At 40.5% G+C, this 22,037-nt stretch overlaps 1 protein-coding gene across 3 annotated transcripts in view; it reads right to left on the bottom strand.

Moving 5' to 3' along the window:
* The window catches only part of Pi4k2b (phosphatidylinositol 4-kinase type 2 beta), a 26,919-nt gene continuing 4,882 nt past the window's right edge, over positions 1–22,037 (bottom strand). The window contains 9 exon segments of one of the 3 annotated variants that reach the window (NM_001005883.1): positions 1–372; positions 5,286–5,345; positions 6,777–6,910; positions 10,089–10,188; positions 12,499–12,566; positions 13,984–14,137; positions 15,698–15,829; positions 16,324–16,524; positions 18,673–18,809. In NM_001005883.1, coding sequence (NP_001005883.1) covers positions 199–372; positions 5,286–5,345; positions 6,777–6,910; positions 10,089–10,188; positions 12,499–12,566; positions 13,984–14,137; positions 15,698–15,829; positions 16,324–16,524; positions 18,673–18,809 — 1,160 coding nt within the window. In that variant the 3' untranslated portion in view covers positions 1–198. 3 annotated transcript variants of the gene reach the window in all.

Raw genomic sequence — 22,037 nt, forward strand, 5'->3', positions numbered from 1 at the left:
TTCCCTGAAATAGAAATTTAATATTTGGACAAAAAATCGTAAACTTTTGATTACATTCAAAATATAGTATTATTTTCTATATATTTAAAGACTTGAATTATTTGAGGTTTTGGCGACTAGTGCCCTCAGCAGCAGAGATTTACGTCACTAATATTTTATCAGCACAGTAACACCACACAGCTGTTCCCTTTACATCTGCTACCAGGAGGAAAAGAACGGCTTCCTGCAGTGGACCGTCTGGGTAAAGGAGCTGCCCAGGTGTACAACACGCCCCTGGCCACCACTTTTGCTGCACTCCACGATCACGCATGGCATCTGTGCCAGCTGCATAGGACTCTTGCCATCTCTCAGCGCCTGAGTGAGGTTTAAGATCTGTGGAAAAACGGAAGACTCTCATCGATTTGGAGTAAGTGCTGTAAATATGTACCAGATGCAGACACACTTAAATACACATGGATACACAAGATTAGAATTAAATAGCTTTTAGAACTGGAATTTTAACCCACTGCAGAATGTGCCGATGTCCAGCAGCAGTGAAATCAGACTGAAGAAATCAAAAGGCTGTAAACAATCCATTGACAGAGAACTTAAATACTGTATTAAATGCTTGCCTTATGACTCACTTATTCAACAAATGAAGTTATTGCCTTCCTACCATTTCCAAGGCCTTTTCTTCTGTGTGCTGGGACGACTGCTGAAATAAATGCACATAATTTCTCTCTGCCTTCATTTTAGCAGAGGACAAAGGATCAGGAAACAGTAATAGGTAAATTGTGCATTCGAAGGGGAAACATGAAGCAGGCCCAAGTAGAGGAGATAAGTCAGAAAGTCACCCATTTAAAAAAAAGTCTTGGGGCTGGGGATTTAGCTCAGTGGTAGAGCGCTTACCTAGGAAGCGCAAGGCCCTGGGTTCGGTCCCCAGCTCCGAAAAAAAGAACCAAAAAAAAATAAATAAATAAATAAAAGTCTTTAAACCCTACTTTCAAATAGGAAAATTAAATAAGAAAAAGTAATATATAAATATGTATGGATACAGATGATGTGTATATAAGAATTATATATACGCACACATACTTTTACTTGTTTATTACTGTGTGAATACATATAATCTGTGCTCAGTCAAAACATCTTAGAATCTCTACTTTGGGGCATGTAGGAATGTCTATGAACTTCAACTCATAGCTAATTTACCCTTTGTTCATATAGTTGGGATGTAGACAGTGTGTCAGTGTCTCCTTCTGTAGGTCTGGCTGACCTAGAACTTGCTATGTAGATGAGGCTGGCTTCAAACTTGGAAAGATCGTCCCTGCTCTGCCTCTGAATCCTAGAATTAAAGGTGCTTGTCACTGTGCCAGCTATCCTTTGTTCAGTCTTTTCTTTCGTTCTGTATGTAGCCCTGGCTTCCTGGAGGTTAGCTATGTAGACCAGGTGTTCAGACTTCCACCTGCCACTACTTCCACAGTGCTGTGTCCACACCATAGACAGACGGTCATGATTCATCTCCCTTTTTCCTGCATTGTAGAAAATGTTCCTTATTTTCTATTTTAGGAATGTCATTAACGCCCCCCTTCAGGTATAAAAAAAACATCTGATATACATACGCTATGCACCCCCCAGTTCTTATGAAAAAGTGATTAGCAGGAGCCTCAACAGGAAGACATTTGTGAGCAAACTTGATGGTACTTTGAATAGCATAAATCAGATATATTTCTAGATTCAACTATTTCAGCTATTTAATATATCAGGGATGTAAATCATTACTAACAATTGTAGTTAGATTATATTTTACAATGTCTTTCAAAGTTTCTAGGCTATTATGTAACAACTTACAAATTTTAAGTTTATAAGCAATGTCCATACCATGAACCTAAAAATGTGGACCACTAAGACTACAGAAGAGTTCTGACTAGTTTCTTCTAATTAACTTGGGCTTTTAAAAATTCTATTCCAGGGGGCTGGAGAGATGGCTCAGTGGTTAAGAGCACCGACTGCTCTTCCAGAGGTCCTGAGTTCAAATCCCAGCAACCACATGGTGGCTCACAACCATCTGTAATGGGATCTGGTGCCCTCTTCTGGTGTGTCTGAAAACAGCAATGGTGTACTCTCATACATAATAAATAAACAAAATGTTTAACATTCTATTCCAATTGGCGTGCACTGCCACCTTAGTCTCAGCACAGGTAATGGTAAAAGCAGACAGCGGCAATGACTGGTTTCTTCACAGCTCAGCAGACAAAACCACCATGCTGCATACATAAAACCACAGATATGGGTTTTCTGCTTAACTTCACAATATTCAACATGTTGATTTTAAAACCAACTTTTAAAAAATATTTAGTTTATCATGTGTGCAACTACTGCAGAAATATATTGAAGGTCAGAGGACGCCTTGCAGAAATCAGTTCTCTCCTTCCAGCATGTGGGGACCAGAGGTTTTCACCCAGATGAGACTTGACACCTAGGTCTCACTGGTCTCACGGACTGTCCTGGAACTCACTTCAAACTCACAAAGATCTATCTCTCTGCTTCTGCTGGAAATAAAGAAGTGTGCCACCACACCTAGCCCCTCCCACCATGCCTGGCCTGGCCCCTCCTGTTAGTTTTGTTATGAGATAGTTTCTGGAAGTAGAGGTTGGTGGATCTCCTGTAGGTTTAAGGCCAGTTTGGTTTACATGAGTTACAAGACAATCAGGGCTATAAAGACTGTCTCAAACAAACAAACAAACACACAAAAAAAACCACAAGACAAAAACAAAACAAAACAAGCACTGGAGAGGACATGAGCTGACAGCAATAGCACAGGCTTCTTGGCTCAGGGCAGAGATGGGACGATGGTGCTCTGTGTAGAACACATCCTTACTGATGAGCACCATTTTCTAATGGAAATTTAGTTTAAAAGAAAGACTAATTCCTTTTTAGGGCAGTTTTTTTTTTTTAAAGCTAAAATTAGAGAGCTACATAATCAGATCCATGGTCAAAATACATTATGCCTTTTGGGTATCAGAAAGCTAAAATCAAATTAAAACTAAAAAACTGAGTCTGGGAGATGGTTCACTGGCTAGTGCACTGGCTATGCAAGCATGAAGACCAAACAGAGACTGGATTCCCAGAACCCACACAGAGCAAGGTTGGCTCACAGCCCACCTTTACATGCAAGAAAAGCAAAGATGGGAGGGAGAGCTCCAAAGCAAGCTGGCTTGTCAGACTAGGAAAAAGACAGTCTCAGGGTCAAGGAGAGGACCTGTCTCAATATGTAAGGAGGAAAGTAACCAAGAAGATACCTGATGTCTATCTCAGGCTTCTACATTCATGCACACATGTGTGCCTGTGTACACATATCAACACACATGCATGTACAGAAATCATAAACATATTCAAAAGAGGAAATAAAATCAGGATATCAAGTCAAATTATGTGATCAAATACTACCCACCCTTTTGTTCTTTCTTCAGATCTTGACCTGTCCTGTAAACATCCCTCACCCCCAATAAGATCCTGCTATGTGGTCCATACTGATCTCAAATATGCACTGTTATACCCAGTTCTACTGTACCTATTTTTCTAATAGTTAACTACTTTGTTAATGAAAGGTTATAAATAAAGATACCAACCGCCTTATCTAACTTCAGAACTCAATGTTAGGCAGATACAATGCTTTTTTGTTTTGTTTTTTTAAATTCCTCACGTGTAAACTTCAATCCATAAATGAAACTTACAAGATTGTTTATAACAGTGTTAACTTAAAATGGTGCTACACAAAGTTCCCTCTTAATCTATGGGTTACAGTTACCTATCACGGTCAACTTAAGTTTAAATTTTTTGAAAGGAAAATTTAAAAAGTAGGCCATTTGTACGTTTCAGTATATTTTATAACTGTTTCATGTTCTTACTGTCATTGCTTATCAAACGTCATCATCAGTTATTCATCTGCAGTGCTTGGTCTCAGGTGTCTGCTTGAGAACTTTGGACAGAGCTCCAGAGGATACAAGCAGACTGTTCTATACACTCAGGGACAGGAATCTAGAAGATGAACCCACTCATAGGCCAAGTGAATTTGTTTCAAGCAAAAAGTCAAACCAGGTCTTCACTGTTTAATTTTTTTTACCTGTAAGTATAGTTCCAATCCATTTGGGGAGGATAACCCTCTGCTATCTAAGCATAACCACTGGTTCCCCTCCCCCTTCCACTGACACAGCAGCCTCCTAGTTGGGCTCCCTGGCCCTGGCTCGACTGTGAAGAACATGGACAACACTGTCTGCTTCACCTCTCCACAGCCTCTACCGTTAGGGATCCTGCTGCTGAGTCCTACCTGCCCTCACCCAACACACAGTTTCAGGGAGTGCACAGAAGCAGCCCAGGGTAAGAGTTCCCCCTCCATTATGTCCTTTCGGTCACAACTCTTCTTTCATGCGATCTCTTCCACAGGGATTCCTACCCTGGCTCTTAGGGCTCTGCACTCTAGCTCTCTGGTTAGTTAAGTCTGCAGATACCGGATGCATTACATTTGCTACTGTACCACTACCAGTTAGTCAGGGCCGAACTCACACTCTTCTCTGCCACATCCCAGCATCAAATAGCTATAGTACATTAAATCTATGCTTTTAGGATGAGAACATTAGTTTGGAGTCACTAAAACCAGTTTTCATCTCTAATCTTCCTTCTGGAAATCAGCTGAAGCAGACGGTATTGCATGTGAGGGAGCATGAGTTTCAGGCCCATGCCATCAGACCTCGAGCCTCTATCTCAGGTCCACATGCTGAGGGAGAGTGCAAGACTGAGCTGAAATGATGTAGTTCTCTCACTGTGGGCATTCAACCTTACTGATGCGACTGCTCTAGAAAAACTGTGTGTGTTCCAGATGGAAAATTACCTACTGGCAAAAGAATTTGGTATGGAAATGTTCACACAGGTGTATCTGAGGAAGAAAAAGTTAGGAACACACAGAAAGTAGTCAGCAAAATGGGGACGAATGGGGCTGAGGATGTAGTTCAGCGAGAGAATGTTTGCCCACATGCACTGTGCAAGCCAGATTCCATGTGGAGCACTTAAAGGGGCAGAAGCAATTACGCTGAGCAAACAACTGGCTAAACAAACAACACACAAGGGAAAAATAGCTAATTTATAGGGTAGTAGAGATGCAGTGCTACTTAAATCAACTTTAGCACCACTACCTGAATGATCTAGGTGCAGCGTGACAGGTGGCTTTAGGAGCCACACTATGTCACAGTGGGGAAAGTTGGAAAGGAGACCTTCTTCTCAACAAACAATATCAAACAGTGACCTACCTGGCCTCTCATCACAGACATCTGACTTTCAAAAGCAGCTCTGTCAAATCCTTTGTCAGTCTGTTACAGAAAGGGCGGAGGAGGTTAGTATAATTCCCAACACCAACACCTTTAAAATAAATCCCAAACTTTAAACAAACCAACCCTTCCACGTAGTAAATAAGGCCGTAAGAAAGCTTCCCTATTGAAAACAGGAGAAAAGACTGCTTTAATCTGATGTAGTTTTGGAAAGGCCCAGAACAACGGAAGAGATTTGCTTATACCCCCTCCTACTTTTCCAGAAAGAATTTGAGTCAATGAATTCAGGCTTTTTATAAGAATTAAATCCTATCAAGTCACAAAACACACGTTACAATTTAAAGAGTAATTCTGTAAATTTCCAGCTTGAAAAAAAGTCTTGATTTAATACTTAGTAAATATAACTTTACCAATGTATGATTTATAAAAACAAAATTGCTAATCCCTCTCTATTGTGTCAGATTATGCTATTAGGACAAGTAAGCAAATGAGGTTAAATGTAGGCCTATTTTTAAAGTCTTTATTTTCTTTGGCAATCAAAACTAATTATTCTAAAAACTAACGTATGGGAAAACGTTTGTCTATCTTTTCCTCCCTAAGAACTACGCATACATGTGTCCATCTGGCCAAGAGTAAACTATGGGTATGAAATGAAAATCGTGGCTGTACCTGCAGTTTGATCGCTAATACCTACACTGTTGTTCACAACCTTCTTCTAGCCTCTTCCAGTCCCTGTACCACGCCCCCATACTCCCTCCCACAGGACACAGATTCCCATGCAGACTAAACATCCATATACTAAAATGATAAATAATATTTTTTAGCTGCTGATGTAAGACAGATCTTTATTTACATTCCAAATTTGGGCAATGAACTTGATTTTTCTCAACATTTTTTTCACCAATAGTTAGATGATTAAAATAATGTTGCAGGGATGTTATATGTTTAGAGTTGAATATAAATATAAGAAAGCATGGTGTTTATTATGGAAAAAAGGCTTACGTGTCTCCAGTGTGATGAACTCTCACCTCTGATGTTACAGCATTTGGACAAGAGATCTCTGAGTGGTAATCAAGTCATGGAGGTGAACCTCCCAGGAATGGGGCTAATCCCGGTAGAAGCAGCGGCCCTAGAGCTAGCCTGCTCTCACAGAGCATGTGCGGATGTAACGAATGAGAAGTCAATGAACACAAGCTGACCATGCTCCCAGCTGACCTCAGACTTCTAGCCCCCAAACTGAGGAAGACTTGGGCACTGCATGAGTGGCCTAGCCTGTGGCCCCTTCTTATGGCAGCCTGTCCTACAGTCCTAATGGTCATTCAAAACAGTATGAGAGCTGAGGGGGAACTCAGTGGTCATGCCAAAAGCCCTCAGTTCAATCCTCAGCAACACAGAAATAAATAAAATTTAACATGGAAAACAGTAAATGTATACCTGTGAAGCTGAAACACTGTCCCAATTAATCATGTTTACCTTAAAAAGTTCATAAAGATCTTCACACAAGTCTTGGACAAAGTTCATGTCAGAAATAAAGGGTAGAATCAAGTTTCGAGTTTCTTCAGAGAAAGGAACTTTTGCTTGAGGGAGCCAAGCCCAGTGAAATGGATCTAGTGGGAAACACATGTTAATCACGAGGGAGGAATGAGTAACAGCTTGTTGGGACTCACATTTACCTAGTTCTTCCCTATAATTCCCAGCTTCTCCCAAATAAAGGAAAAAGAAACTCTGAGAACACAATCATTCTTTACAATATGAGCTCTTCAGACTCTAAGCTCCGATGGCCAGTCAGGATGCCGCAGCACAGAAGGTCTCGTCTGGACTTGTTTCTCAGCTTCGCACAATAAAGAGGTGGGATCTGATAATGAGTCTAATTCAAATGGCCCTATCTCAAAAAACCGTATCAGAACACATCACATTTGGGGTTAAGAAAGTGGTGGGAACCTGTAATCATTCACACACCCAGGTTAAGTCCCATGGATGAGAACCTATCTTCCATAACTACAAATGATCAGGATCTGAGGAACTTGTACACAGAGGAAGTTCCAAAACTTTAAGTAATTAGGAAATAGACTGGGAAGATTAGTAGCCCGGTGGAATCTCAGGAAAGGAGGAGACACGATAGATTCCAGAATCACCAACCAGGTAACTCTACTTATTACAGTCTGAATGTGAAATGCCCCTCACAACATCATGCGTTTCAACACCTGGTATTTGAAGATGCTCTGTACATGGGGTCTAAACAGTGGATGTAGGGCTACAGGAGTGGAGATAGGAAATTATAGTTAAACTAAATGGTTAAAAATGTAAAGTATCTGCCCCATGCTTCTGTCCCCCTTCCCCACAATAGTTTCTTATTATAGCCCTACCTATTCTGGAACATGTTATACAGACCAGGCTGGCCTTGCACTCAAGAGATCCACTTCCTTCTGCCTCTTGGATCCTGGAATATAGGAGCACCACCATGTGGGCACAGGCCTGCCTCACGCTTTTAATGTCTCCACTATTCATTCCCTATACAGATGAACTGTGTGCCTTTACCCGTGAGACAGAACAAATTCTTCTCCCTTACATTACTTCAGTAAGGCATCTGGTCACGGCAATGAGAAGAAGAGTCAACTGCCTTTAGGGTCATCCCTTACTTGTATCTACCTCTTTGCCTGGTGTGAGACTTAAACTCTGTGTTTTACATGTATGGCCCACATTCCTCTAAGCTACTGTTTTCTCTCCATTCTCTTAACAATTTCATTTAAAAGGCCCTTATTCTTTGTCTCTTTCTGCTTCCAAACCCTGTCCTTCAACTTCCGCTATCATCATCCACCACCTCCAGCTCCTCTGGGCCTGCCTAAGGACCTCTCACAGCCCAAGTGCAGTCAGGCTACTCAGCCTCAGTGATGTGCCGAGTCTCACCCCTATTATGAAATTCTTCCATTGTGGCTTTATGGATACCACTCTCTTAGTTCTCTTTCTGTCTTGTAAGGAAGGTACTCCCCCTTTCAGCTGGCTTTCTCTGCCTTCTTTTAATGTTACTGTTCCCAAGACTCTATTAGTCCCCCTTTCCCTTCATTCACTGGGCACTCATCAAACTTTTATTGAGTATTTATGGTCCTGGCATTGTATCAGGCAATGGTATTTGTTTTCCATGATTTCCCTGGATGACAATAAATAAAGCCATGGCTTTCACTATGAAGATGACAGCTAAAACATCCCTACACCCTCAATACTAATTCTTCTGTAAGCTCCAGACCCTTGATCCCCAACTGCATGTTTGGCAAAACTTCCCAGATGTTTTATGGGAACTTTACAAACCTACCACTTTAAAAAAGCAATTTGCATATAGGTTTCAAGTGATTAGTGGGAAAAATAAAATGCAAACTGCAACCACAGGGCATTTTGAATAAGTTCCACAAAACACAGGGAAAGTAAAGCAAACAAATTAGAATTTAGGTTAAATTTAAAAAAAATAGGTAACTTCAAATTTACCAACACTTTAAGCTACCTATTAAAGCCTCAGACTGGGTTAAAAGAAACCAGCTGATGCTTATGTCATATACCTAAAACAGAATGGTGGACATTAAAAACAAAAGTAGAGAATAACAACCAGTAAATGCTGACAAAATGAAAGGTGATGCAGCAACATTACAACAGGAGAAAATACAAACCCACGGAGAATAATAAAGTGTATTACATTTTACACAAATGAACCCAGGAATATTAAACACTGGGTCTTTTGCATATAAAACAAAAAGTCAAAAGAAGAAATTCATTTAAAAAAATCACCTTTAGCCTCTCAAAAGCTAACTAAGTTAAAGACAAGTTGAGGGCATTCTAGAACTAATAACTAACAAGTTTTAATGAATAAACATAGGAAACTTTGTGCCCATATTATTTCAAATAAAGTCCTTTATATTGATCATGTTTACAATCACGAAGAAACTACTAACAATGTGAAAAATATTCACATAGGTCGTATTCTTACATCATATCACAGTGCACTGGAAAACAGTACTAAGGGATGCTATGAAAATGCTAACAATGGCTGGGTGTGGGGCACCCATTTTTAATCCCAGCACTCCAGAAGCAGAGGCAAATGGATCTCTTGAGTTAAAGGTCAGCCTTGCCTATAGAGTGAGTTCCAGGCCAGCCAGGGCTACACGGTGAAATCTTGTAAAGAAGGAAGAGGAGAAGGAAGAGGAAGAGGAGGAAGAAGAAGAGGAGGAAGAAGAGGAAGAGGAGAAATTCAAGAACAATTTAAAATACAACAAAAATATCCCATAGTCAGGTGGTGATCACTCAGGCTTCTAATCCAGCACTTGGGAGACAGAGGCAGGTGGATCTCTGAGTTTGTGGCCAGTCTCGTCTACAGAGGGAGTTCCAGGACAGCCAGGGCTACACAGAAAATCCCTGTAAGAAAAACAAAATGAAACAAACAAAAAAGTTCCAAAACTGGCTCCTAATGTATCAAAACGATAACTCTGCGGCAAGAGAGACAGGAAGTGGCACTTGGGTCTGAATCTTGCTAAAGGAATGAGGCCCAAAACATCAGCATAGAAATCTACCAAGACCGTGTGATAGATCACTCCTATATTAATACCGTAGAAATTAGAGTTGCCAAACTTATTTCCAAGGCCCAAACCAAACCAGCTCATCCAGAGAAGTACACAAACAACAGCAAGACCCAAGTTACTATATCCTCAAAGCTCCAGGGCTAGAACTGAGCCGCAGTGAACCACACGTTGTCTGCTTTCCTTTGAGCTCTTCCTCTCTGGGAGAACTCTAAACACTTACATGCTCTCCATTCATCAGGATGCTTGAAGGGAAATGCTAGCCCATTGTCAATTGCAGCTATTCTAATAAGCAATTGTTTATCATCGATCCAGTTTGATTCCTAAAGAGGAGAAAAATGATCTATTGATAAGATTCTATAAAAATATTTCAAAATGATCAGTTTACAAACAATACTTATTGAGGTTTAAGTGTATGCTCTCTTGAAAATCTATAAAATTAAAATTAGGTTTCCAGCAAGAATGGGAAAATCATACAAGAAACAGTCTTCAAAAACAATAAACATTTCATAATTGTTACTTTTAAAAATTAGGGTTACATGTTTATTTAGTAAATTATGTAACATATTTTTTCCTCTCTGGAGAAAAGTTGGACAATGCTAACTTTAGAGAGAGTCTCCAATACAGCCCCATTGCTTACATGCCGGGTATTTGCCTACTCTTGCTTTTCTGTAAAAACATATTTGATTTTATGTATCTGGGTGTCTTGCTTCCATGTATGTACAGCACACGCAGGGACCTGAAGAGGACGACATACTTCCTGAACTGGAGTTACAGAGAGGACCGTAAGGCACATGTGAGGGCTGGATGTTGAACACAGGTTATTTGGAAAAGCAGATGGTGATCTTACCCACTGAGCCATCTCTCCAGCCCCAAAACAGTTTCTTTTACTAGCGTACTTTTAAGTTACTTTATGACTAAAGTTTGTCTTTTGATATTACTAAGCACTATGCATACCAATTTTCAAATTTCCCGAATAACTACTTAACAGTACAAACATTGCAAAGTGACGCCAACAGCTTAAGTGCTAACTTGGGAGTGAAGATCAAATATTGAAGAAAGTATTTTAAACAGTCTACAAGACTGTTTAAGTCTACAAGTCTATATATTCTTTTAAACTTAAACTATCCTAAAAGTGTACCTTATGTAAATATCTGAAATCTGAACTTATGAATGAGAATGGCCCCCATAGGCTCAGGTGTTTGAGAACCTGGTTCCAGCTGGCGGAACTGTTTGGAAACAATAAGAAGGTGAGGCCTTGTTGGAGCAGTGTGCCACTGGGCTTGGGTTTAAAAGCCCATGCGGTTCCCAGTTAGCTCTCTCTGCCCTGTACTCATGGACCAAGATACGAGCTCTTAGCTACTGCCCAGTATCATGCTTGCCAACCTGATATCTCACTCCCGGCCATGACAGTCATGGACTCTAATCCTCTGCGAGCCCCTAATAAATCCTTTATTCTTTAAGATGTTTTGGACATGGTGTCTCTTACAGCAGTAGAACAGTAACTGAGACAGGTAACCAGCTGATAGCAATGAATCTGAGATCTGTAGAGAATGTGAACATACAACCTACTACGTAAGTTTAAACCGTTTGTCATAAGTGGAAGTACTTCTTTAAAAGTTCAGAAGATATGAGTCACAAGTAAAACATATTTCATTTTAGTATATAGTGTCATTATTACCTAACACTGAATCAAAATACTCAGAAGAAACAGAATTAGTAAATACTCACATGTCCCTAGATATCAGAAGCCTTTATTACATAAAAGGAGGGTAAAGGTGGTATTTCTAAAAATGTCTGAAGCTTTATAGAAGTACTGAGTGTACATCATACTCAGGTCTCCAATTCACATATGAAAGAGATAGGAAGGAGGAAAAAGAAAGAGGAAAGAGGAGTGGTCTTTGTTCTGGGAATGTAGTATAGAGCTGGGGATATGGCTCTGTGGGTAAATGCTTGCAGCACAAGCCTGAGACCCTGAGTTTTATACTTAGAACCCATGAAAAAGCCAGGTATGGCAGTGCACACCTGCTATCCTAGTGCTAAGGAGGCAGACAGACAGGCCCCAGGAACTCAATAACCAGCCAGCCTAGCTTACTGGGCAAGCTCCAGTGAGATATCCTGTCTCAAAAGCAAGGTGGATGGCTTCTGAGGAATGACATCCCAAGTTGACCCCTGGCCTTCAAGTGTATTTGCACACAAGCCCCCACTTGTGTTTACACATAGGAAATGTAATATGAACAAAAGAAGGGAAGACGAGAACAGAGGAAAGGGATCGGAAACCAAGGCTCTATCTGGGTGGGCAATGTACACGTGTAATCCACCACTGGGGAGACAGAGTAGAGTTCAAGGTTAACTATGGCTATAGAGCAAGTTTGAGGCCAGCTGAGGCTCTGTGAGACGCTGCGTTAAAAATAAATAACCAGGGTTGGGGATTTAGCTCAGTGGTAGAGCACTTGCCTAGCAAGCTCAAGGCCTTGGGTTCGGTCCTCAGCTCCGAAAAAAAAAATAAAAAAAAAAAAAAAAAACAAACTACACAAATAACCCCCCATCACCGGCACCAACAACGCAAAGAACAAGTTCAAGAAATCTATTATGTAAACTGAACACATACTTTACACACTAAATTTCCTTACCTCACTTTCAATTTTCTTTGCATATTTCATCTCGTCATATTTGACTAGCCAATTATCATTTCCCCTGTCTTTCAAAAGAAATAAGTCTGTTAGTTGATACTTACAGATAGTGTGGCTTCGTACTAAGGGGAGAAATCTAATCCCCAAGTTTTTGAGATTTTCCTTGCTTTTCTGTAGCAGATTCCCCCCAGATATGCTATGACTAGTCTTATGTCATTCAGACACACAGACTTGAGTTATCTGAAAGGAGGGAACCTCAGTTGAGAAAACGCCTACATAAGATCCAGCTGTAAGGCATTTTCTTATTTAGTGATTGTTGGGGGAGGGCCCAACCACTGTGGGTAGTTTATCCCTGGGCTGATGGGGCTGTAAGAAAGCAGGCTGAGCAAGTCATGGAGAGCAAGACAGTGAGCAGCACCCTTCCATTGCCTCAGTAGCAGCTCTTGCCCCCAGGTCCCTGCTTCATTTGATGACTTCACTTGATGATGAACAGCAATATGGAAGTGTAAGCCAAATAAACCCTTTCCTCCCTAACTTGTTTTGTGCTCATGGTGTTTCATTGCAGCAATAAAAACCCTAAGAACAGAAAAGTTATGATTTAACACAACTTAAAAAAAAAACTGTCAGTGTAAGCTGACATTACTAAACTTTTCTCTGTGACAGATCATTGTTCTAAGTGTTTTACCTATACTAACTAAACTGACCCTCAGAACCACCCTGTAAGGTAAAGGCAATGGCTAGATCAAGGTTAATTTAATCAGACATAATGCCTTTTACTTGAGTAAGAAAGAAAGCACATGCACCCTGGCTGGTAAGCACATTCAAAGCAGCCTCATCCAATGTCAACATTTGAGTACTCTGGACCAGTTTTAATATTAACTTAAGACCATTTAATTAAGAAAGTCAAATTGAGAAAAATTATATGATGCTTTTGAGAAGCTAATGTTAAGTGGTGAAAAACAAACTTGAAGCTGTTCCCAAGCTGCAGAATGCATAAGAATCACCAGGAGGCCTTTGAAGCCCAGGACTGGACCCAACTTGGATGGCATCTAAAAAGATATCTGTTGAATAAGTTCTCATGAATTACTGACCTGAGTGTCATGGGAACCAGAGCTTTGACATACCTACATCATGGCTCCCTCACAGCACAAACAAAAAGCTTACTGCTTCACAAACGACATGATAGTTATGCAGTATCAAATTAAGAATCTTTTCATAAACGTAGATGGCATTTCTAGTCTCTGGCTTTGTCCTGCATTTAGGCAACTCCACCTGAGGGGACAGGAAGTGTTCCATGTGTCTCAGTATGAATCAGGCCCTCAACACGGGACTACCTGCCCAGGAAGGTCAGTGCTTCTTCCTGTTTTTCAAGACCAAAGAGTACTGGGCCTTGGGACTGTCTTGAACCAATATTTATGGTTTTGATTTTAGTAACGAGAAGCTGGTTTACAGCTAAAGAGATGGAGCAAGTGAGAGAAGCCATACCTGTGTTTCTGATGATGTAATCCAGAATCACTAATCTTTCAAACTGTGACTGAAATTGTTTTCTAATGTTCTCGGGCAAAGGCTCGGCTTCAAACCTCCTAAGCCAATATTCAGCCTCCTTGTAATCTTTCACAAACAGCTGAAAGGAACCAATCTATAATTTCAAGAACAATAGTTAGAAAGGAAAAGTACAAGCACAAAGGCATTACTTTTTAAGTTTCTCAGTTGTTACATAAGCACAGCAAGAAAAATAGCATTGAACATTAATCTAGATAAGCCACGTTTATCATTTGACATATTAGCTTAAACATACAACAACTAAAAAAGCCTCAACCTAAGACTTTTAGAGAGCTATTTTAGGAAATTAAAAAAGAGAATAAATGTGCCCTGAAGGTGACACCCTTAAGAAGGTTACTTGCTAAAATAGGCATCAACATGACTTTAACTGAGAGACCAGGTACAGTGTCTTGGTTATTTCACGATAGTACAATTTTCTCACTGAAGCGGTGTTTCTGTATTCTTTTCAAAACTCAAGTAAAAAAAAAAAATTAAAATACAATGGATTCTTTGGGCAAATAAGAAATCATGTCATACATTTTAAAGATTTAATCAACTGATTGTGGCCTTTCCAAAGGCTTTTAAAAGAGTCTTTTCCTTGAAGATATGCCCATTTGAAGATGCATTTTTATTATTAAAATTACGAGTTTAATGCTATATAAGTTGTGTCAGAATACAAATTTCATCAGCAATGATGCACAATAACGAGCAACCTATCCTTCCTGACAAATGCAAGGAAATACACTGCCATGAAGAAGCCTGCTCACTGGCTTAACACTACACACGCTTGTTAGAAAATTTAACTTCCTAGGTTTTCCTTTAGTCACACTTATTTTAGCTCATCCAAAGAAATGGCAAAAATGTTCAAAACTGACTGCCTGAAATGTAATTAAATAGAAAAACAAGTTAAAATCACTTTTTACTCAAAATCTTAGACACTTGCATAGAAACAATAAAATTATTATAAGCCAAATATATTAAAAATAAATGCTAAAGAATTTTTCTAGAATGCCCTTCTCATTAGCTCTCTGCATCTTTGCTAAGCTAGGTGACCAAAGACCTTTGAGTTTAGTTGAAAAGGTAAATAATAAATTTGGCTCGAAGTGAACACACACGGAACTACCTAACTACCACTTACTGTGTCCTTGCTATGTGCCAACTATTTGATGCGAATGACTTCAGTTTAGCCTAGCAACCTGAAAGATGGCATGGTTTTCATCTCATTTTGTAAACACTGCAACTGTTTCCAGAAGGGCTGAGATTGGAAACTAGTTCTATGTCTAACCTGTACTTTTCTGTAACTTAAGAAGCCTTTTAACCCACATCTTCTTCACTCTTCCTAATTCAGTACACTCCCCTCCCAGAAAAGACTTGACACAGAACCTGCATATGCATGCCAGCCAAGTGCTCTACTGGGAACTGGAACTCTATTGTAGGCATCTTTTTTCTATCCCTTCAGAGCTCCTTCCAAACATCTTTACACAGCTGCACTGAAACTCCTTGTTACTATGAGCTCAAGAGGAGAAAGGCTTTTCTTCTTCAGTATTTCCACAGCCTTCAGCAGGGTGCCCATGTCTAGCTACATGCCTCACCCCAGGAGCTTAGGAAGTACATGTCCAACTGCTCTGAAAGCAAAGCGTATTATAGAGTGACTTACCTTAGGAGGAAGTCCTATCCGATGGAACTTTCTACCTACTTTTGGTACTTTCTCTAAGGCATACTTTTTGCCTCTTGATTTTGCACGGTCAATCGCACTGTAGTTAAATGTCTCACTGACAAGCCAAACCACCTAGACAAATAGAGTTTAGATCATGGGGTTTCTATTCACACAGACCATCAAATCCACTTAAAACTGTAAATGAGCAAGGTTTCCAGCGGGAAAAAAAATAAGAACCTTGAAATACAGAACTAAGAACAAACATTTTAGGGAAGGCATCAAGTAAAATTATATACAGCCCCCAAAGAAGACAAGAGCAATATTGTGGCCACATTAGTAAGCTAACATTAGCAGGGTCAAAGGAATCTCGAGATCCACCCTGATCTTTTGTGCTTTCTAAACACTAGTCCTCTCTCCTTTCTGTTAGCATCTGTGACTCCCAGGAACACAGACATTCCCTTCACTACTGTATGGAGCTACACCCAAGTACACGTAACCAGCTGCTCCAGACCCTGGACGACAAAGGGATTCTACTCTAGGCTCTGCCACTGGGGTCTTCACTTGAGGGTCCACATTAAGTGAGCTACGTGCAGGAACTCAGACATGTAAAGCAAGCTCGCCTTTACCTTTGTTTTAGGTACAATGCCCAGCTGAAGCTTGGTATCCACCAGGTAGGCACCGGCTTCAGAAAGGTAGCCCTGGTTAGGAAGCAGGCAGCCTCGGCCGAAACAGCAGGGACAGCAAACCTTGTGGACATACTTGGTCCACTTGGGGTTCAGCTGACCATAAGGCTCTTCTGATTTGGGTTTAAACACACCAATTATAGTCTATGGGGAAAAAGTAGAAGTCCTATTAGTCTTTAAAGGTCAGATGGGTAACAATCCACAAAATGCATGGCAATAAATAAGATTTCCGTGTAACTCCCAAGTACAAGATGACTGATGCCAATCACATCCTAAGAACTAACTGCATCTAAAATCAACAATCCCATGTATCAGTGTTTTGCAAAATGTGCTTGGACAAACCTTAGAAAGCAAGGCGAGGCTTCATGCCCTTTAACCATATTGATTTCACGTGCTCTGTGTTGCTGCTCTTACACAGTAACATTAGATTATGCCCCCTCCCCAAGTCCACTTGCCCCCTTCTCCTTATGGCTAGGTTGTCCAGCCCAATTTCAAACTCACAAGCTTAAGAATTTCTCCTGTCTCAGGCTGTACTTGATGAAGGCAAGCAGTACTGTGTATTACTTATGATCTACTAAATATCCAATGAAGACATTCACTCACTACCTCTTTTCCCCACTGTGCTAAACAGTCTAAAAAAGACAAGGAGTCCATTAGTTTATCTCCAGTACTCAGAACAGTTCCTGACACATACTATGTACACAAGTAATTCTTAAAAAAATGCTAACAAATAACATACACTGAACATCTACGCTGTCAGCAGCTCTCACCTAAGGTTTTTCCAGATATGTTTTTCATGAACCCATCATAACTCTCTTCCAGCAAGAAAAATTTTTGCCATGGATGGTGGCACATACCTGTAATCCAAGAACTTATTGGGTTAGCTAAGGCAAAAGGATAGTGAGTTCTGGGCTAGCCTGAGACATGTAACAAAACTCTTGTTATAAGAGGAGAAAGAAAAAAGAAAAAAGAAAAAAATGTTTATGGGTGTCTAAAAGTTTCTACAATTATTAGTACTAATCTAGCAAAATGTATTTATTAAATTCATGACTCAAATATCTTAGACAAAAAATAAAAATATAATTTAAACATAATTTATTTATAATGTAGTAAGTTCTAAAAAAATTAACTTAAAAATAATAAAAGAACAATTTAAGAAGTCAAGCCTGGAAGTAAGGCTTGTGGCTTCACATCTATGACCCCCCAACACTTGAGAGGCTGAGATATCCTGCCGCTACAGAATGAGTTCTAAGTCAGCATGAACTACAGAGGAAGACTGCCTCAAAACCAAAAATCATCATCATCATCAACAATAACAACAAAACTTGAAATACTGACAGTGCCTACAATAAGAAAAGGGGTGGAGGTGGAATGGGCTGGGTATAACCCAGCTGGCAGAGGGCTTGCCTAGCATGCATGCAGCCTTGGGTTCTGTCCCTAGAATCACTGAAAACCAGGCAATATGCATACACCTGTAAGCCTGGCACTCACAAGGCAGGCAGAGTAGATGTCACCAGCCCTGTCTCCAAATTCCTACTCCCCTACAGAAAAAATGTGGATCTGAGCATGGCACATATGCGATACCTGGCTGTGTTCATTTTTTAACAAATAGGATTATGCTTTAAAAATCACTTTTAAAATGTAACTTCAATTACTGGGAGGGGGGTTGAAATAAACTTTCTCCTTCATGAAGAAAGGACAATGGGTTATGTACCACACAGAAAGCTTTTAGAAAGGACAGTACCGTTTCTGAGAAACTCTGGACTCAGTGGAGAAAGCACATATCGACTTCTCTTTCCACTCCAGAGTCAGAGTTCACTTCAAGTTGCTTCACTCCAATGACTTCCAGCTTCACCATGCCTACTTTCCTTGGCATATTGCTAGGAAAATATTCCTGGGGCATTGAACTATTCCTTAAAAACTAAATCAAGCATTGGGAAGTGACATTAGACAGATTTTGAGAGTTCCAACTTGCACTGTACCTGGTCAATACGGTAGGTATCAGGGCTACAAAGGAGGGACTGTGAACATGCATTTAACAAATCCTCAAGTAAATATGGTACAAGATAAACGCTTGAAACTAAACAGAGTATGAGAACGGAAGCTACAACTGGCTATGGGCAGCTCCACTCCTCTATTATTGAGCACTTAGTAAAGCAACAGTAACCGCTGACCTTTAGTTTGGAAAAGAGGGAACAGACAGATGTAATAGGAAGATAATTTCAGAAACTCAGACAGTTCACATTTACGGTAGTGTCTTGAAAGTCTGGGTAATATATGTGAAGTTCTCACCCTTTTAGAATCCTTCACAAAGTAACTTCCACTTGACCCTTGAGAGATCCTCTCTGGGAAAACTCCAATTTCTATCGCTTGCTCTGCTTTCAGTACAACATCAGCAAATTCTGGATCTTCCAAGAATGTGTTTGTTTCTGAAATAACAGCAATCACTACATTAGACCAGCTGTGTGCATGCTCTTACTGTGGACCTGTGTAAGCACCCCCAGGACCTGTGTAAGCACCCCCAGGACAGTAAGATACAGAAGCAGCAAAGCAGACATCAGATAGCAGCGTTGATCCTCTTAGCTGACCCTAGGTGCCTGTGTGTCCCTGGGTACATGTATGAGTACACAGGGAGGTCAAAGGTCAACGTTGGGGTGTTTCTCAGGATGGGTTCCTCAGGAGGGATCCTTTTAAATCACAGTATCTGTCTGTCTGTCTGTCTGTCTGTCTGTCTCTCTCTCTCTCTCTCTCTCTCTCTGTGTGTGTGTGTGTGTGTGTGTGTGTGTGTGTGTGTGTGTGTGTGTATGGGCATTTTGCTTACAAATGTCTGTGCCTGGTATCCTGAGACACTACAACAGAGCATTAGGTCCCCTGGGACTAGAGCTACACAACTCAGGTTTTCTGGAAGGTCAGTCAGTGCTCCTACTGCCAAGCTATCTCTCTAACCAACCCCCACCACACACACAGACCTTAAACATTTATTTAGTCATTCATTTACTTATTTATTCATTGCTTTTATGTGTGCCGTTCTCATGCATGGAAGCCAGAGGACAACTTCAGGAATCTTTTCAGTTTCCATCACATGGGTCCTGGGGATCGGCCTCTGGTGGTCAGGCATGGCAGCCAAGCCCCTTTACCTCCCTGACTGGAACCACCTCCCCAACCCCAACATTTTTAAGATTAGACAGGTGTCTCTTGTTGGGAATTGGGGCCTGCCAATTAGCCTAGGCTGACCAGCCAGTGAGCCCTGGGGATCCGCTGTCTCTGCCTCAGCAGCACTGCATTTTTCTATCAAGCTGCCCCTCTGTTCTCTACAGCTCTTCTCCCACACTCTTCCAGCAGACTACTCCTCCCAGTGTACTGACTTAACAATGTATCTATCACCCAGGTCTACTGCATGCTCTCCTGTTCTCCTGTATCAACACTCTTCACTCCCAGCTTCCACCCTCAACCCCCACTTCTGTACCCAACCTCTTTTCTTGGTTGCTAAGACAGCTCAAGACTCACTACCCTCAGAACTTAATTCCGTATCTCTGCACCTCTCCCAAATACAGCCACGTCGCCCTATGCTGATGCGATATCTTCTTCCAGTTGCTTGGATCAAAAACCTTGGCTTCATCAACGATCTCACCCTCTCAATCTCCACATACGAGGTATAAACCAACCATAAGTATCCAAAACACAAACTCTTATAACCTCTGCTCCTATAATGAAATCAGCCCTATCAACTCCTTCCTAATTAAATTAAGCCAATTCACAATAATATCCCATAAACCAAACAGCCTAAGGGTTTCCCATTTCACTCTAAGCAAAAGGCCATGTCCTTATGGCCTCTACTTCCCGTTACCCAACTGCTGTTAATCTCTGCTTTATTTGAGCATATCTCTGACTTGTTTTGTCAGCTCTGAGCAGACAAGGATTTCTTTTTCTGGTGTGTCCTCAGAACTTGCAGTTTCTAGAACATGATAAATAAGCAGTCACTAATCACCTGCTGGTGAATTACTAATGAATCATTCAGAATGCAAAACAAACCGAAAGCCACGTCCATTTTAATTTGGAAGGTACTTCAACTCTCTATGTACATTATTATGAAACTTCAAAACACAATCAACTTCAATTCAGGCAGAAATAAAAATGTGATTTACTTTTTTAAAAAAGTCTTTGCTGACAAAAGTATTACAAAAAGAATTATTTGGACACAACTTAACCTACCAAAAATAAGCAAAGTATTTTAATCATGTCTATACTCCTTCCAAACAACCCTTACTAGTCCCTTGAAAATAACTAAGAATTAAGTGAGGACCTCTAACCTTGATGACTCTGGACAGGGATCAGGATATAGTGGGCATTGATATTTATTTGAATAATAAAGACACCAGTAACCATTATCAATAGTCAAATGATATTTCTTAGGTTCCTTAAACAATATGATCTATCTGTGCATGAGTGTTTGACTGTCCGTACGTGTGGGTGCTGGGGACTGAACCCAGGTCCTCTTGTAAGAGCAGAACCATCTCTGTAGCCCCAGTGGATAGGTTCTAAATGAAAATGATCTTGAAAAATTACTTATTTCAACTTTGTTCCTAGTGCTGGGGAACTAATATAGCCAAAATGTATCACCAGCAAGTGATCTTGAGAGGGAATACAACAAAATGATCTCAAAGAAATATCATTTCTTTTCCTTACTAACATTTTTTGTATACACGAAAACAAACACAAACTTCTTTTTCCAGAAATGAAGTCTCTTGCAGTTTGACTCTCTATCCTAGACCTGGCATCTGGAGCAAATCCAAAGTCTATTTACCCCTTTCTTTCTGTGACAGTTCTTCCACAGACAAAGGTCACTCCGTATTCCCCAGTCTCTCACTGTCCACTTCCTCTCACACCAAAGTGCTCAGAATTACCAGAGCCTCATTCCCTGCCTATTCAATGCCCCCACCATTATTATCTTTGAGATTAAAAAAAAAAAAAAAACAACTATTTTTATTTTATATGTCTCGCTTGCATGTATGTATGTATACTAAGTACCTGGTGCCTATGGAAGCTGAAGGAGAACCCTGGAGGCCCTGGAACAGGAATCACAGACGGCAATGAGTCTGAGAACCAAGCCCAGGTCCTTCAGAAGAGCAGTAAATGCTCTTAACCATGGAGCCATCTCTCCAGCCCCATCCTTCAGTTTCCCAGTCTCTCCACAGAATAAGGCTTCCAGAACTAAGAAACCCATTGCAGAACACAGACTCTCTAGACTGATATCAACTCAAGAGAAGAGGCCTTATAGTGATCATTAGTTACTTAGGACCCTGCCATACACTACTAGTTAATTAAAAAGATTCAACTCTGAGACCACTGTGGTCTCTCCCATCTGCAACAGTTCCTTAGGATACTCCATGCACATTGTTACTATTAAATGTTACTGAACTGACACATGGGTTATACTTTAAAGTTTATCACACACACTCTCTTCCTTGCTGTCACGGAACCCACAACCACTCTCTAAATATTTAGTAACTCAGCTTAATCCAAATCAGATCAACCAAGAGGTCTTTCTGTACAATAAGTCAGGATGTTCTCAGACTCTTAAAGAAACAGCATCTTCCCCACTGGAAATGCCCATTCTCTTATTTGAAGATGGCCTGGATTCACCAACACAATCTACA

The sequence above is a fragment of the Rattus norvegicus genome, chromosome 14, assembly GCF_036323735.1.
Source record: "Rattus norvegicus strain BN/NHsdMcwi chromosome 14, GRCr8, whole genome shotgun sequence".
NCBI lineage: Eukaryota > Metazoa > Chordata > Mammalia > Rodentia > Muridae > Rattus > Rattus norvegicus.